This window comes from Emydura macquarii, unplaced genomic scaffold, assembly GCF_026122565.2.
Source record: "Emydura macquarii macquarii isolate MOO-44397 ecotype Brisbane River unplaced genomic scaffold, CSIRO-AGI_Emac_v2 contig_3122, whole genome shotgun sequence".
NCBI classification, from domain to species: Eukaryota; Metazoa; Chordata; order Testudines; family Chelidae; genus Emydura; species Emydura macquarii.
In genome coordinates this window covers 6208165-6223882 of record NW_027133259.1, presented here as the reverse complement: position 1 = coordinate 6223882, position 15718 = coordinate 6208165, and the positions used below count along the sequence as shown (strand labels likewise).

The 15718-nt window shown below is 40.7% G+C and overlaps 1 protein-coding gene across 2 annotated transcripts in view; it reads left to right on the top strand.

The window, feature by feature from the left end:
* Positions 1-14286, top strand: part of TSPAN9 (tetraspanin 9) — a 114108-nt gene extending 99822 nt beyond the window's left edge. For both annotated transcript variants that reach the window (XM_067531084.1, XM_067531083.1), the window contains 5 exons: positions 1458-1532; positions 3948-4049; positions 4765-4896; positions 4983-5066; positions 7566-14286. In XM_067531084.1, the coding sequence (XP_067387185.1) occupies positions 1458-1532; positions 3948-4049; positions 4765-4896; positions 4983-5066; positions 7566-7637 (465 nt within the window). In that variant the 3' untranslated portion in view covers positions 7638-14286. The remainder of the gene's footprint in view (positions 1-1457; positions 1533-3947; positions 4050-4764; positions 4897-4982; positions 5067-7565) is intronic.
* The last annotated feature ends 1432 nt before the right edge of the window (positions 14287-15718 follow it).

Genomic DNA, 15718 nt, shown 5'->3' with positions numbered 1-15718 from the left:
CACTAAAATGTTCCTACTTCACATACCTGTAGTCTTGTTTGAAGAGAGCAATGTTAAGGCAAATTAGGAACCTTTTAGTTCACGCCCATAGCCATTTATGCAGGGCTGCCTTCACTCCCCTGTAGTCTGAGCTGCGGGGCAGTGTAGACATGCCCTTAAAACCCTGGATGTGACTGCTCTGCTCGGGCATTGGAAACCTCTGTTGGTTATTAAAAGTATTAACAAGTACTGGAACTCACACTTTGGGAAGCAACCCCAGAGTAGGTAAGTGTGTTCCCATGACCGAGCATGTTTAGATCCACTCTAGGTTATGTCTGCACTGCAATCAGAGTCTACACTGCAGCACATGTAGACGTACCCGAGCTAGCTTTGATCTAGCTCACTCAGATAAGAATATCAGTGAAGCCAATAACAGCACAGGCTAGATGCTGGGGAACACACCTAAGGCCCGTGCTGCGGTAGCTTTACTGCTATTATTATTCAAGCTAGCTAAATCACAGGTAACTCAGGTGTTAGTTACATATGCTGCTCTCACACTGATTGCCGTGTAGACATACCCTTAGTGATTTACTGCAAACTAATACTAAGATTTGAAAACCGCTTTGAGATCCTTATTTGAAAGGTGCTGTAAAAGGGCAAAGTAATAATATAATTTTTGCACGAAGAAACAGTCAAATACAATGAAAGCTGATCTGCTAGGAAGTTGTTCCTGCACCAGGGGAAATTTATCTTTGTGGTAGCAAGTTTTGTCTGCGTTCACTATGCTGGACATACTGAGGAATATGCTGAAATTGTCTGATTGACACTAATATGACAGAAACATTGCTGAAGACAGTTTTACACTTGCACTCAGAAGGGAGAAAACGACAGCTAGGCTGGAACCCTTGTCTAGTGAAAGCTTAGGCTGGGAAAATGGAAATACAATATTGCAGAAGTTCTGCAGACTAATAATACCATTCATATAATTTTGTAATTTGAAATCTAATGTGTAAGTTTTGCTGCAGGTTAGGAAGAGGTAGGGGGCGTAAAGGATAGGATATGTTCCTGGACCTTGAATTGCAAACCATCACAGACTTTAAAAATGTGCTGAGTATCATCCGTCTACTAAGTAATGTTTAAAATGCTCATGAAGTTCTATGCTATGAGGAGTGCTGTCAGTACCCTAATGTATAACAGATGGATGGCTGGATAATGGGAGGGATAATTCATCAGAGGAAAAATGATGTGACGTATATGCTGCATAGAAAAGTTCTGTGCAGGGCAAAGAGCTAAGAGCAATCCTCACATGAAATATTTGGGATTTTCATGGGGTACCTGTAACACCTGCAGACTGTGTTGCATTGGAGAAATGGTGTTTTAAAGCTGGTTTGTCAAGGCCACTGGCCCTTGTCTAGTGTGATTGAACGTGTTCTTTATTCAGGAAGTGGGTATACACGTTTTATTTCTCTTTGTTCTAGTTTTTCATCGTTTTGCTGATAATTCTCCTGGCAGAGCTGATATTATTCATTTTGTTCTTTGTTTATATGGACACGGTAAGCAAATATGCCTCTATTAGATTAATTTATCAGTTCTGGCAGCTAAGCTGGTTTTTGTTTGCTTTTGCTAAACAAAGGTGCTTAGATTCTTCTTACTGTCCTCTGTGGAAATTGTTTTAACCTTCTGATCTTCCCTTCACTCTTCTGCATGTTGGGTGAGAGTAATGAGTGATTAAGGTGGAAGGATTCTCTGTGTGGGTTGAGGCAAAACTGTTGAGTTTTGCAGCTTCCAGCTGAAACCAAAAGCTGGGACCTCCATTTTGCCCCTACCTCATAGGCCTGCAGTCTCTTCAGATTAGCTTTTTGCTGTCTCCATATGAAGTTTAATTTCTCGCAACCGTCCCCTTTCATCACTAATGTCGTCAGAGTGTGGCTGGATGACCACCCTAGTGGCATCTTCAGGCCAGCTATCCCATTCTCACCACCTGCTATCTTCACGGGCGGGAGAAGTGGAAGGATGAGCCCCTTTCTCTCTCTCTCTCCTCCCCTCCCCAATAATCCCCAGATTCCCTGCGAACGTGCTGCATTCTTCCTAGCCAGAATGGGATGAGTGCACATTGCCGCGCCAGGACATGCTGAAACCTTTTTAGATACATTGCTACTGTTGATTGGGGGATGAGCGGTCAGATCACTTCCTAAGGACATCCTGGGTATTCAGAGGAGATCTTCCTTACTGGCCTCATACAGTGACAGACGATAGCCGGGAGCAGATCATCTGACTGCCCCTTCTAGAGCCTGACTTTAACAAGCCACCCAGTCATCCCTTGAAGAGACTGGAAGGGGATTACTGACTAGCCCAGAAGACAGGAGAGGTTGGAAGCCCTCAAACACCAGCTAGCATCTGGTAAATTGGGGATGCAGTCCCGTGGGGCATGAGTATTTGGCTTGACCTTGGAACCTGAGCTCACTTTGATGCACGTCTCTGACAAGGTTTTCAGAAAGGTTCACAACCCTTTTGATGAATTTGAGTTCATTGCTCCAGTGCCCGAACTAACAAGATGAAAGCTAGCTTGGGTACGTCTACGCAAGCTCCCGTCACATTCCATGATTGCAGCATGGACCGACCCTTTCTGATTACAATGAAACCAGGGTGAAATGGCTTTGGTTACATATTTGACCATTCTAGTTTGGGACTCATATGTTTAAACTCAGGTCAGTCACTGGCTCCCTCTGAAATCATGGGCCAGTTGTTTGGATCCATGTTTCAAAGGTGTCCGCTTATTTGGATATACAATTTGAGACCCCCCTTATTTTTCAGAGGTGCTAGGCACTGAACGCCTTGATTGAAGAGCATCGGATGCTCAGCACCCCTGAAAATCAGGCTGTAGGGGAGTCAAGTTGGACTCCCATAAACTTTGGCCCTCAAAATTCTTGGACACATTTGAAAATCTTGGCCTTAACTTATGTGTGCCTCATGTACCCTATCTGTGGAATGGGGATAATAATATTTCCCTCTCTCCGATGGCTTTATATGTTGATTTGTTTATCGGTGATTATAAAACACTTTGAGACAGACAGATAAAAGATGCAAAGAATTACAATGAGGCTGGGACTCTTTTGTTTTATGACCTTAACAAATTAAAAAGGTCAGACCCTACTGGTAGGAAAGAGTGTTGAAATTTGTAGCTGGACATGGTTATGTCTAACTTCACTGCAGAGTTAACTCAACTTACCTATGCCTGAGTTAACCCCTCTCGAGTTAGCCGAACTCGAGTGAGAGGAGTCACACTGCAAAATAACATGCAAGCTGCACAGTGTGTTTGGATTAGCAGCACAGAACGACTGTGTTAGCATCTGATGTGCTGCACTAACGCTAGCTGTAGCCTATTACCACTACCAACCCCATGGACCAGCCAACTCGAGTGAAAAGCACCACCATGCTTGAGTTACGGGGTTTTCTGTGTAGACGGAACTCGAGATAGAGGCAACACTTGAGTAATAGCTTGAGTTAATTCTATAGTGAAGACAAGTCTAGTGTTATTCTTATAAGTGCGTGCACAGCAGGCATGTTGCATGTGATTGTGTAGCACATCTTTGGAAGTGGCCCAGGTTGTCTGTCACCTTCTTCCTCCCCGCATACCCCCCCACCAGTACATTTATAAATGGAAAAAAAGATGGCAAATTATTACCCAAAGGTGTTGTTAGCAGAGAGGTGGCTGCTTGATTCCTCTCTCTGTTTTTCTGTTACATGTCCATCCTTCAAAATAATTTAATAAATACTAAATCCAGACTTGGGCAGGAAGGAAAACTAGAGCTTCTCAGTGTAAAGGGAAATGGAGCTTGGGTATAAAGGTGAGGATTCTATCAAAATTGGCATCCAAGGGTGGTAAAGGCGGTGTATGTATACAGGTCTACATGCTGAATACTGTCCTTTAATCAGTGCTGTTTGTGTTTTGTTTTGATATGAAATAGGTCAATGAGAACGCAAAGAAGGATTTAAAAGAAGGTCTTTTGTTTTACAATAAGGAAAATAATGTGGGACTGAAGAACGCATGGAATATCATTCAGGCAGAGGTAACACATTTTCTTTATTTAAAAAAAATTAGCTGGACATAATTTCGTTAACGATATTTGCTGAGCCTCATCCCATAACTGGCAAGGAGGTGATTTGATACCAGTCAAATATTTGTATATCACTTTACATTCATAAAGTACTTTGAGCATTCTTTAGGATGAAAGGTGCTTTATAAAAGCAAGATATTTTCCTGAGATCCACTGAGACTAGCAATGTGACAGAAATACCAGTAGAGGAGGTTATGATCTGTAAAGGAAAGAGAAAGGAAGAAAAGGAGTTGATTTCGTATGATTATAATCACAAACCCTGAAATGCCGCATGGGATGTGAAAGTATGGGTTTAAGTGCAATTGGTTGCAGATGAGGTTTTGCTTGGCAGAGTGTTTTCTAGTGGTGAAAGTAGAGCTGTGGGAGTCCAGGACTACTGGCTTTCATTCCCAGGTATGCCATTGACTTAGTGGTCACAGGGTTCAGTGTCTTGGTTTGTGTGTCTCCAAAATGGGTATAATAAAACTTACTTTCCATACAGGGCTTTTTGTGAGGTTTGTTAAATGTTTGTCAGTGCTTTTTGTGATCTCCAGGTGAGAGGCATTATCCAAGTGCAAAATATGAGGTGTAAATGTGAAGAAACCAACAGTGGCTAAAGAGAAGTAACACTTCTGAAAAGGTTTGTTGGTGAAGACTGTTTATGGCCCTCTTTGTACTTTGCTTGTAGATGCATTGCTGTGGGGTTATCAATTACACTGATTGGTTCCCTGTGCTGGGAGAAAACACTGTTCCAGACCGATGCTGTATGGAAAATTCCCAAGACTGTGGACGGAATTCTACTGATCTAGTGTGGAAAACGGTAACGCTTGCTCAGTTTACTTTGAATTTTTTTTTTTAAGTGTGCACTTGAAATGGGCAAGACTTAGAATATTTTTTCTCTTTCAGGGTTGTTATGAGACAGTTAAAATGTGGTTTGAGGAGAATAAGCACGTTCTCGGGACAGTCGGGATGTGTATCCTCATAATGCAGGTATTGACAATATCATACTCTTACATGTAACCCCTCACGTACTACTATTGTAGTTATCTTTTCTTGCCAGAGGGGTTGGTTGGCCCCTTACAGACCAAGTAGCCAAGGTCCCTGTTTGAATTTGAGAGCTTAGAATCTGGAAGAGAACTTACAGTTTTGCTGTACCCTGGAGTTTCAGTGGATTTATCCTTTCTGTGAGATGAAATCAGGAACTATTCCCTCATGCTTCATTTTGTTGAATCAAATTTATATATTTTGTTTTTGAGAAATAGTGAGATCTGGCATTTTTCATCCTTTCATGTTCTCTGCCATTAAGGACATGAATAGCTATAATTGTTTGTCTGGCAGAACTCATTCTTCAGATGCAGAATAATTATTATAGCACCACTGCCAGTGCTGTTAAGATGACACTGCATGATTAACTCTGGTTTCCAGACTTCATAATTTTGATCCAGCTGGCACTCAGATACCATGGTGAAACGGACACAATATAAAGACCTAGATGGAGGGATAGCTAGATACTACCCATATTTGGTCTTAAATCTGGGGACAATATTTGTCCAGCTGCTTCTAAGGCTACGGCTACAGTGACGGCGGCAAAGTTGCCGCCGTCAGATCGATTTCTCTGGATCGACTGAGCGGTCAGTGAAGACCCGCTCAGTCAATCCAGAAATCGACGTACTAAGACCACCTTCACAAGTGGCGTAGTGCTGCGTCGACAGGAATATGGTTCCCGTTAGCGCAGTGCAGTGAAGATGGCGCGCAGGAGAGAAGCAGAGAAGTTGATGGGCATTACGCAAGTTTTTTGCGTAGCTTATGTATCTCCCGTTGACTGCCGCCGAATCTCGGAGGTAAGTGTAGACAGGGTCTAAGTGACCTAATTTTTTAGCAGTTCAGGTTTCTTTTACAAGCTTTAGATCAAACTGGACTGGTAATCTGTCTCTAAATGAGGACAGGTTACTTTGCTTCCGTTTTGAGAATAGTGATGTCCAGTGATGTCCTAGTTATGTGCACATTGACATTCAAGGTTCACTTACAAGTGTCAGTGAAGAACACTGAATTTAGAACGGTGGCCATCCACAGAAATTCACTGATGTCTGCCACTTGTGAAATTAGCATACCTTTAAAATATTTGTTTTATTTAAACACTTAAAAAGTCCTATAGAATTTAATTAGAGAATTAATCTGCTTTTTAGATCCGTAAAACCATGTTATAGAATATAAAAGGGAATTATGTCATGGTGATTGAGCTCTATGGGTTAGTTTAAAAAAAAACTATAAAAAAGAGATCATTCTCTATTTACTTCTGTTGGCTTTTAAGGTAACTTCTGGACTTTGGAAAAAAGCAACATTCTGCTCTACCCTATGTCTGGTAACTTAAGAATGGGAGACATGCTTTTAAAAGTCCTGCAGTTTTGTGCCTTCATGGCACATTGTGGGATAAAGAAGATTTTGGAAATTTATTCAGAGGCTCTTTCAGAAATCTTACAATGGTTAGGATGTTGTCAGAGCTATCGAAACCTTTTGACCATCTTGCTGGAGATCCAAGGAGAGTCTCAATATTTTGTGGCGTAAAGTGAGAAACACTTAGAATAACCTCAGATATCAAGGAACAAAGCCTCACAACCCCGTCATATAGGCCGGCTTTCCTATTCTTCACAAAGAAAAACAGGTCAAAAACAACTCGCCTGATGAGTTGAAGTATCTAGCTGAAAATTCAGCATTTTGTTGCATTTTCACTGCTGCAGTGGTTGCCACTTAAAGAAAGACAATCGAATCAGCAATTACCCAACTTAACCACGGCGTGCTGTGATGGCATGATTTTTCCCTTACACTTTGTAGCATATAACTTTAGGCCAAATTGATCATCAACTACCTTGTGTGCAAACCCATTTTGTTCTGTGCAGAACCTGGCCCTTTGGTAACTCATCTGTTGCAAATATGGATTATGGTTAATGACATGGTTAATATGGTTAATGACAACCCCTGTACTAGTCATGAAACAAGAGCAATTCAGAAGCAACCGAACAGGCTCCAATAAAAGAATCAGCCAGGCCTGATGTTTTCTTTTTGCAGTTAAAAAAAGAAAACAGGCCCAGTACTATGTCTCTCTTACTGTTTCAATTGAGTTTGTTGTATGTTGAAACTCAGGTGATTTCCTTGCTGCTCTTTTGATTTTCTGGTGCTAACTTGCTATGTGGCAGACATGGAGGACAAGATGTTCAAAAGTGACTAGTGATTTATGGAAACCCAGCTTGGGGCATCTTAAAGGAGGATATATTTTCAGCAAATTCTGATCATTTCCCCTCGGAAGGCCAGGCCTCTTTAAGGGTGTCTGATATTGAGCACCCACAATCACTAATCACTGCTGAAAGCCGGGGCTGGAGACATTTTATTAGTGTTGGGTATCAGAAAATTCAGGCATCCTCGGATAAATTACCATCAGTGCGGTTTTGAAAGTATTACTATATTTAGCCCATAATATTTGCTCTCTTTCAGATAATTGGCATGGCCTTCTCCATGACACTCTTCCAGCAGATTCATAGGACTGGTAAAAAATATGATGCCTAAACCTTCAAAATGTTAACTGCATCTACACCTCTGTCTTGCCATTAAAAACCAAACAACTGAAAAGAAAACAAAGCTTTGCCCTGCTGAGGGCGTTCATCCCACCGATCAATCTACTTCATCATTACTTGACTGGTTACTAGCACAACTTGTTACCTGACTGACCTTTTTGTTTCTGTTTTGCATTTGCCATTTATTTGCCAAAGAAGACAAAGAAAAATAATACAAACAAGTCAGTTTTCTATACTAATTCATAGATCTACTATTAAACTTTCCCCTAACTTTATTTAAGAAAACGCTTTGCTCTGCTCGTTGGTGTTAGGCATGTAAAGATCATGTGACAGATGTGTGTTTAACTTCGAGAGAGAATTCTTTGAAGTCTTCTGATAAGTCTCAAACTGCTCATACTGGAAGACTCGGGAAAGCCACTCAAACTCAGAGCTGCTCACTAGCAGCTTTTTGTACCTTACGTTGTATACTTTTTTTTTATTATGGAGATAGCTTATAATTTAGTAGCCTGATGTGTAGCTGCTGACTGTTTTGTTTTTCATCTGTTCTATTTTAATCTGGGAACCACTGTGCGATCTTTGAAGGACACATTTTTTTAACATTAGTTTAAAAGGCGGAAATAAAGATGTGATTGTTCTAAAGTCCATAGCGAGGCTAAATTTAACTGCATCTACTGCGCTACCCTGGGCTTGTATCCTTATTATATTGATGATGGGCCTTTCAATCAGGTGGTTTATTATTTTAGGGCCAGATAAGGTTGCTCTTACTCTCACTGGACTAGATGGTGAACCCTTCACTCTTAATGGGCTATGTTTGTGATGCCTTTATCCACACCGAGTAGCACCTTACTTCTCAAGCGGGCCCATTAAATGGGGCTACTTTGAGCATGATACTATTCAGTGTGAGTAAGGGTATCATGTGAGTAACTGCTCGCGGACACCAGGAAGGGGCTCGCACTCTGACCCACAGAGTAGTAGCTTATTCCATATAAGTAGTTCCATTGATTTCAATGGGATTGCTTATGGTGCATGGTGCTGGTAAGCATAGGGGAAGCACAATCGAGCCTTTGGATGGTTTGTATCATTGTCAGCTTTCATGAAAGGAGTTTACTTGACGATGGCTGTAGTTTTGCCAGGCTGACAAGGTAGCTTTGAATATCGACGGAGGTGTAAAGCCGGTTAAAGGCAAGTGGGGGAATGGTATGCCGTATGTCCCAGGGGAGTAGGGAAAGCGTGATTTACGTTTTCACTCAATATTTCACTCTGAAATCAGTTACCAGAGAGGTGCTCAGAACTTGTTTGTATCTTTGCACATACAGTGTTGACTTTTGTCTTCTGTTTTCCAAGTTATCCTTACTACATGGTAGTTCAGAACTCAATCCAACACACATTTCTACCGACATTCCTGCTAGAAAACTTGAACATATTCCTCTCTAGTTTGAATGCTGCTTCTTTCATAGTGGCCCCTGCTTATCTTTTTTTGTTTTTTTGTTTGTTTTATTTTTTTGGCAGAGGTCTTTCTTACATTTTGCTGCTTCACAAAGGAAGGTATGAATGAAAATGAAACGTCAGTCATTTTGTGGACACTGATTTTATTTTAGTCGGGAGTTTATTATAGAACTGAATATTTACGCTAATAATTTTAAAATGCATTGTAAAGCTAATTTATTACACAATGGGCCCAGACAGCTGTTGAAGTGGACAGATGTTTACCCTCTGCTATTAAAGTAGCACAGTGATGCTTACAAATTTAAGGTTCTGACCCTCATTTACCTGAAGGTACCTTTACATCTCTTTGGCAATGTAAAGGGGCTTTGGAGTGAATGTTAATGTACTTTATGCCAACTTTAAGGCTCCTTTACATAGTCAGAATAATCTAAAGGGGCTTTAAGGTAAATGAGAATCAGGCCCTGAGAAACAGTTTCCACCAGTGGCATTGCAAGGGGTCAGCCACATATTTACATACCTAGAATGTAGAATTAGGTTCCTAACTTTAGGCACTCAAAGTTGAAAAAGTTGGTTTTAATGTACACATTATTGGTGCAGGATAACACAATCAGTCTTTCCTAAATAGCTATTTGATTGTATACACCCTATAGTTATTCTTTGATTGGCCTATTGGTGACTGATGTTTCATTCATATTTCCTTTTAAAGACTTGAGAAATGAGGAGGGGGAAAAATAAAATACATATAACCTGGTTTACTTTAATTGTAACAAAAATTGGGACCATGTGTGTCTGAGCTCCGTTTGATACATTCTGTGTCAAGAGCGGGAGCTCTGACACTGAGCATATTTGCTGCTAATGTGTAAGATAGTATCCCAAGTTTCTTTAAAAAAAAAAAAAAAAAGAAAAGTTTTGAATTTTTGCATTTTAAAAAATGTATATCTTTAATCCATCGCTCTACTTCTTTATCTTTTATGGTAGAGCTATTTTGCTTTCTTTTGTAAAATACCAATGTTTTCTCTCTCAGACAGAAGGGTGGAAAAATAAGCAAGACCAGGATGCTAATCCTTCTAAAGTCGCACAGTGGTACCTGCTGAAATCTTAAATTTTTATCTGTGGTTGGTTTTTGTGGAGAAAAAAAAATCAAATCAAGATGCATTTATACAAGTAATCTGGAAGGCAAAATACATAGTGGAAAACTAAGCTATTTTGCTTTCCCTTAAAACGTATTTTTGTAGAATGCTCAGTTATGTTTTATGACCTGCTAGCTACATAGATATTGAAAATTCTTTTTTTCATTAATTCTTTTAGCATTTTAAGTACAGTATTAACAGAGATAATTACACAAACAGTATTGTCCAGTATCAAGTTAGCTGACTATGGAAAGGGAATTAAGCAAGTTAAGTAAACAATTAGCTATAGCACAGTAGCTGAATATCAAACCATGTAACGGGAAAACCTGTGTTTTGAAAACAAAGAAAAAGCTATACTGTTCTTAAGGTGACAAAAGCCAGCCATAAAAAATCATTAGATTGTATTTGTTGGTATATATCAGAGAAGATACTATTTGTCCTTTAACTGTTTAGTGAAAGGGATATCCATCTTGTTTAAAAATGCACTTTTTTGCTTGCATTGGTGGATGGCTGTCTGTGCATTTTTCCAGAACATTGCTTTGATTATTTAACTACCCATTTTAGCATGTTTTTAAATAAAAACTGATACTGAGTAAAAGTATTTTAAGTATATACAAATGTTGATTTGTATTTATATATGCATCTATATATATATATATCTCATTGAAGCTCAGTTCAACTGTATCAAAGTTTTGTTTCTTTTTAAAATGTCATTTTAGAATTTTGCATACTGATATTTTGTCGTGCTTTTTGCACCCAATGTTTTATATATAAGCTTAAACTGTAGAGGAGTTTAACCCGATTGATATGTTTGTGGATTTCAGAGAGTCAAGTAAGACTTATAGCAGGAGAGAGTGTCCATATTTAATTCTGTAGCAGTGTCAAACTGTCAAGAGGGAAAAAGTCTTTTTCTTTATGAAAGGTAACTGCTTACACTCCCAAGCATGTGGCTTTCAAATCTTGGGTGCATAATGTCTAGAAACCAGGGCTGTTTTCTCTGTCTAGCTCTTTATGTTTCCCCATATTCCTAATAAAAAATAAGGCCAGAGTGCATTTTATTTCCACAATTAATTACAATAGCTTCTGGAGAAAAACATAAGTCAAATGTAACAGGGATTCATTCTCTAGGGGAAACTGGGAGGTCATAAGACTGAGAGTAAGTGACTGAGGTTCAGAAATTCAGCACTACAGGTCTGAACTCGCAGGGTGCTAAGTTGTGAGAAGCTACACATTCGCAGTTTCATTGACTTCAAGAGCAGTTGATGGTGCCCAGTATCTCAGGATCCAGGCCTCAGGAGAATGAAACAAAACACTTCTAAAAGTTAAGTCAGGCAGTATTCTAGCAGGGGGTTGTTAAATCTTTAACTTTTTACTGTAGCAGCGGAAGTGCCCTGAAATTATACACTTAATGCAATCGGTACAGGAGTTCTCAAAGCAGCTATTGTGAACAAATTTAAAGAAAGTGACCAGTGAGCTCTGCCATTGATGAGATTTCTGATCACTTCATGTTTCACTGGACAGGAAATGGCTCCAAAAAAGCTCTTTTGCTTTTATAAAGAAGGGCTAAATGCTTTTGGTGTTCTTTTTAGGGAAGGGGCTCCCCATTTCCGCCCCCCCCCCCCTCTGCTTTTTACTTTGCAAGTATCAGGAAATTAAATGATGGTCTTCCCTGTTTTTTTTCTGGAGGACTTGTTGAGGGTCTTGGGTTATCTCTCTTTGCTCTCAAATCTTGATCAAAAAAGACACTGTTGGATCTTTGACATCCTTTCTCCAGAATTTTACTTAGCGATGGGAGTTATGTACAAACGAACCTTTTAAAAAGACTCACTAAACATCCCTTCCCCTCTCAATTGTTCAGCTTTTGCTCTTCTGGCTCATTACTACACTAGTCCTTCAGTCACTGTAGAATCTTCCAGCTGAGACAGACCTACATTTCTAATAGTTTTTATGTTTCAGTCAAAACCTTTCAGTCCTTCTTTATACCTCAGAAAAAATCCAAAAAGAGGACAAGACCATTTGTTTTTGCAGTGGTCACCCTTACGTATGCATGGTGCAGGGATGCTCATTTGGCCCTATATACACTGTCTCTGAGGACAGTCTTTTGTCAAAAGGCTAGCTTAACATACAAACCGGAGGCGCTTAAAGGTGTTTGGTTCACCCTACTATAGTTAATATCCCTGTAAGAGAATTAAAAAATAACTCACTCCACAATAATCCCTTAGGTAATCAAGGAAATGAGGTTTTGTGTCATACTTCCGGAGTCTGTGCTGCACTTTTATGTGCTAGCTTACATGCACAATTCACATCCAATTGGCCATTTTGGCACGCCCAGAATTCTGATCTTTGCTTTAGTGCTGAGCTCTGCTTGTATCTTTAGCTGCTTAACTAAGAAACTCTCAGATTTGTAAGACTTTTTGGGAAGCGAAGGGTCCGTCTACACAGCAACTGGAGACCCATGGCTGGCCCGGGCCAGCCGACTCAGGCTTGCAGGGCTCGGGCTACGGGGCTGTTTCATTGCAGTGTAGACTTCTGGGCTCATACTGGAGCCCAGGCGCACTGAGACCCTCCCACCTCGCAGGGCCCTAGAGCCCGGAAGTGTACACAGCAACGAAACAGTCCCACAGCCCAAGCCACACAAGGTCGAGTCGGCTGGCACGGGCCAGCTGCGGATTTTTCATTGTGGCGTAGACATCCCCTTAGAGGGCTGTAGTGCTGGGAGGCTGTGCAGAGTTTCTGCTACTGGGGAGACAGGAAGAGGGTGAGACTATTGCCTGGTACAAGTACCCCAGCACAAGACACACACTTGATCTGCCTCCTCAGTGCCAGTTGTTGGCTTGACTGTCAAACTGGGGAGGAAGGGTTGTCCTGGAAGGAATGCTGTCAGAATAAGAGTTTGAACCTTCATGGAGTCAGAGACGAATGAGGCCCTTGGGAGGGTGTTTTCCAGGGGTAGGGCAAGAGGTTGTGGAAGGTTTAGGGAAATATTTGTAATAGCATATTGGCCAGGGAGGATCCTGCTCTGAGCAGGGGGTTGGACTAGATGACCTCCTGAGGTCCCTTCCAACTCTATGATTCTATGATCAATGCTTCACAGTTAGGGACTGCCCATAAATTATGTAACTCATTAGGGGCTGGTTGGGCCCTTAATTTTGAGTGTTTGTCTCAGCGTTACAAAGTCTTGCAAGGATAGGTGGATCTTGAAAATCACTGAAAAATGTGTTAGCTACTTTATGGACAGCCCCCCTAGACATGGCTGTGTTAGAGAGGAGAGGAGAGGGAGCTGAGGAACTCAGTGTGATACACCAATTAGAAATGCAGGTGCCTTTACCACCTAACACCAAATCTCAGTTTGATAACATTTGGTGACATTGCCCAGCTTGTGGCAGGTGCTGATGTAAATAAAGTGCACTCTTTGTCCAGCGGGAGGCTGAATAGTAGGTATTAAAACCAAGTCACAATTATACTCAAGTGAACTTCAGTTGCCTTTGCAGTTTTTTCTTATGCGTGGCGCACTCAGTAACTGAGTTCTGACAATGTGTCTATAATAGCATAATATGCTGAAAGGCGTATTTGAAAGTCACAAGTGGAGTGTAATGTAACTCATCCACCCAGGATTTTTGATACCACACGTTTAGACAAACTAAGCATATCATTTGTAATGCATCCAAGATGCCGTGGTTTATTGGAATAAAGATGGCAAGGAGAAAGAGGACATTTTCCCAACAAATATATTTCTGGCTATGTGGTCTGTGTGTAAAAGGGAATTGGGGGGGAGGGAAGCAGGATGCAATAAGGCACAATTAGTGTCCTGAAATAATTTCCTTTTAAACTTAATTTGTTGGCTTCGTCACTTAGCTCTTGTGTGAAACATGGAGATATTTTTATACCAGAAATACACTTGCAGACCCAGAACAGTTTTGTGTGTGGTAGCTATTAGAACCTAATGTGCCATTCCATCCAGGTTACGTTCACACCAGTGTTCCTTCTATGCAATACCTACGTTAGCCTTTGTACAAATTATTTTGTATTAGTATTACATATAAAAATAAAGGACATAAGAAAAGGGATGTATGTTTGACCTTTATTCTCCCCCTCTCCCCTCCCCCCCCACCAAAAAAAAATGTTAAAAGTAAGCCAAGAGATGTCTGTATTTAACAGATGGGGTCACCAAGATTCCCTGATGCTCTATTTCCTGCAAATGCCTTGTTATAAAAAGTCAACAGAGTAGAGGAGCAGTGAAGAGAGAAGGTGACAGTATTGCTCCACAGGGAGTCATCTGAATAAGAGTACTGATAATGCTGGGTTTAGAATGGTAATTGAAAATAAAATAGAGTTGCTTGGGTTGTATGCCGGCAGTTTACCTACATTCTCTTTTGTTACTCGTAAAGCAGTGGTAATGGGATTGGTGCTATCCAAGGTGCAGAAGAAAGATAGTCCCTGCCCCAGAAAGCTTACTATCTAATAGAAACGGAGAATACCAGAAACACGCTGAGTGTCAGTGGGTTTTCCCCTGTTTGGTTTGGCTCTCCTCTTTTTGGGCATTGCTGAAGAAGTTAAGTCTTTCAGGAAGGACTTCAATGTGAGGAGGGTAGTCACTTGGTGAATTGAGATGCAATGGGTATTCCTCACATAGGGAATAGGATGGAGATGGGCATTGGAGCAGGAGATGAAGGGGGCAGCAAAGCCAGCATCGCTGGCAAAGCAGAGAGGCTGAGAACACACGGTTCTTTGAAAACTGTGTGGTGTTTGGCTGTATAGGTTTGGGGCAGTTGAGGTGGGAGATGGAGCTGAGATACACACACCGTCTGAGAGACAGCAGCCATTGTGAGCAGCTAGCAGAACAGTGTGGGGGACTTCCCGAGAAAGTGCCAACAGTGTTTCGGAATTGATTCCTACAAGGGAAGACTCTCCCTTGACGATATAACCAGTGTAAGTGTGAAAGAGGCTCCATTTATGAATTTTCCAGGGTGCCAGTTAGATTCTAAAGCTGAAATCTAGCAAACTACATTTGCCAATATATAATAGAATCCAGTAGGAAAACCCCTTTTATTGAATCCAGGGAGTGTAAGCTTACAGTTTTAATGCTGGGTTTTTTTCAGGTCAACCTTTAACTTGAACAGTATTTCTCAAATCAGAACACTTGCTTATTCTTAACCACCCAACAAATTATTAATTTACCCAGAATCACATGAATATATAATCAACAGTTCACTACTCAGAAGTAGACAAAAGCAGTTGTGTATACTACACACACAATATGGTCTTGGAAGCAATGACCACAGACTAGATTTGAGGCTCAGCAGTTATATCGAGGAACAATGCAAATGACCAAGATTTTTTATTACATTTACTTATGATCATCAGTTCTCAATTCTTTAGAACCTAACACTTTAGAACCAAGTATCACACTTCCAAGGGTGCATTTGTCTTTAAGGCACTTCGAAGAGTGTGGTTACTTCTCTTTGACTAGATTGGTTCAAAAGGGACACATTTAGAA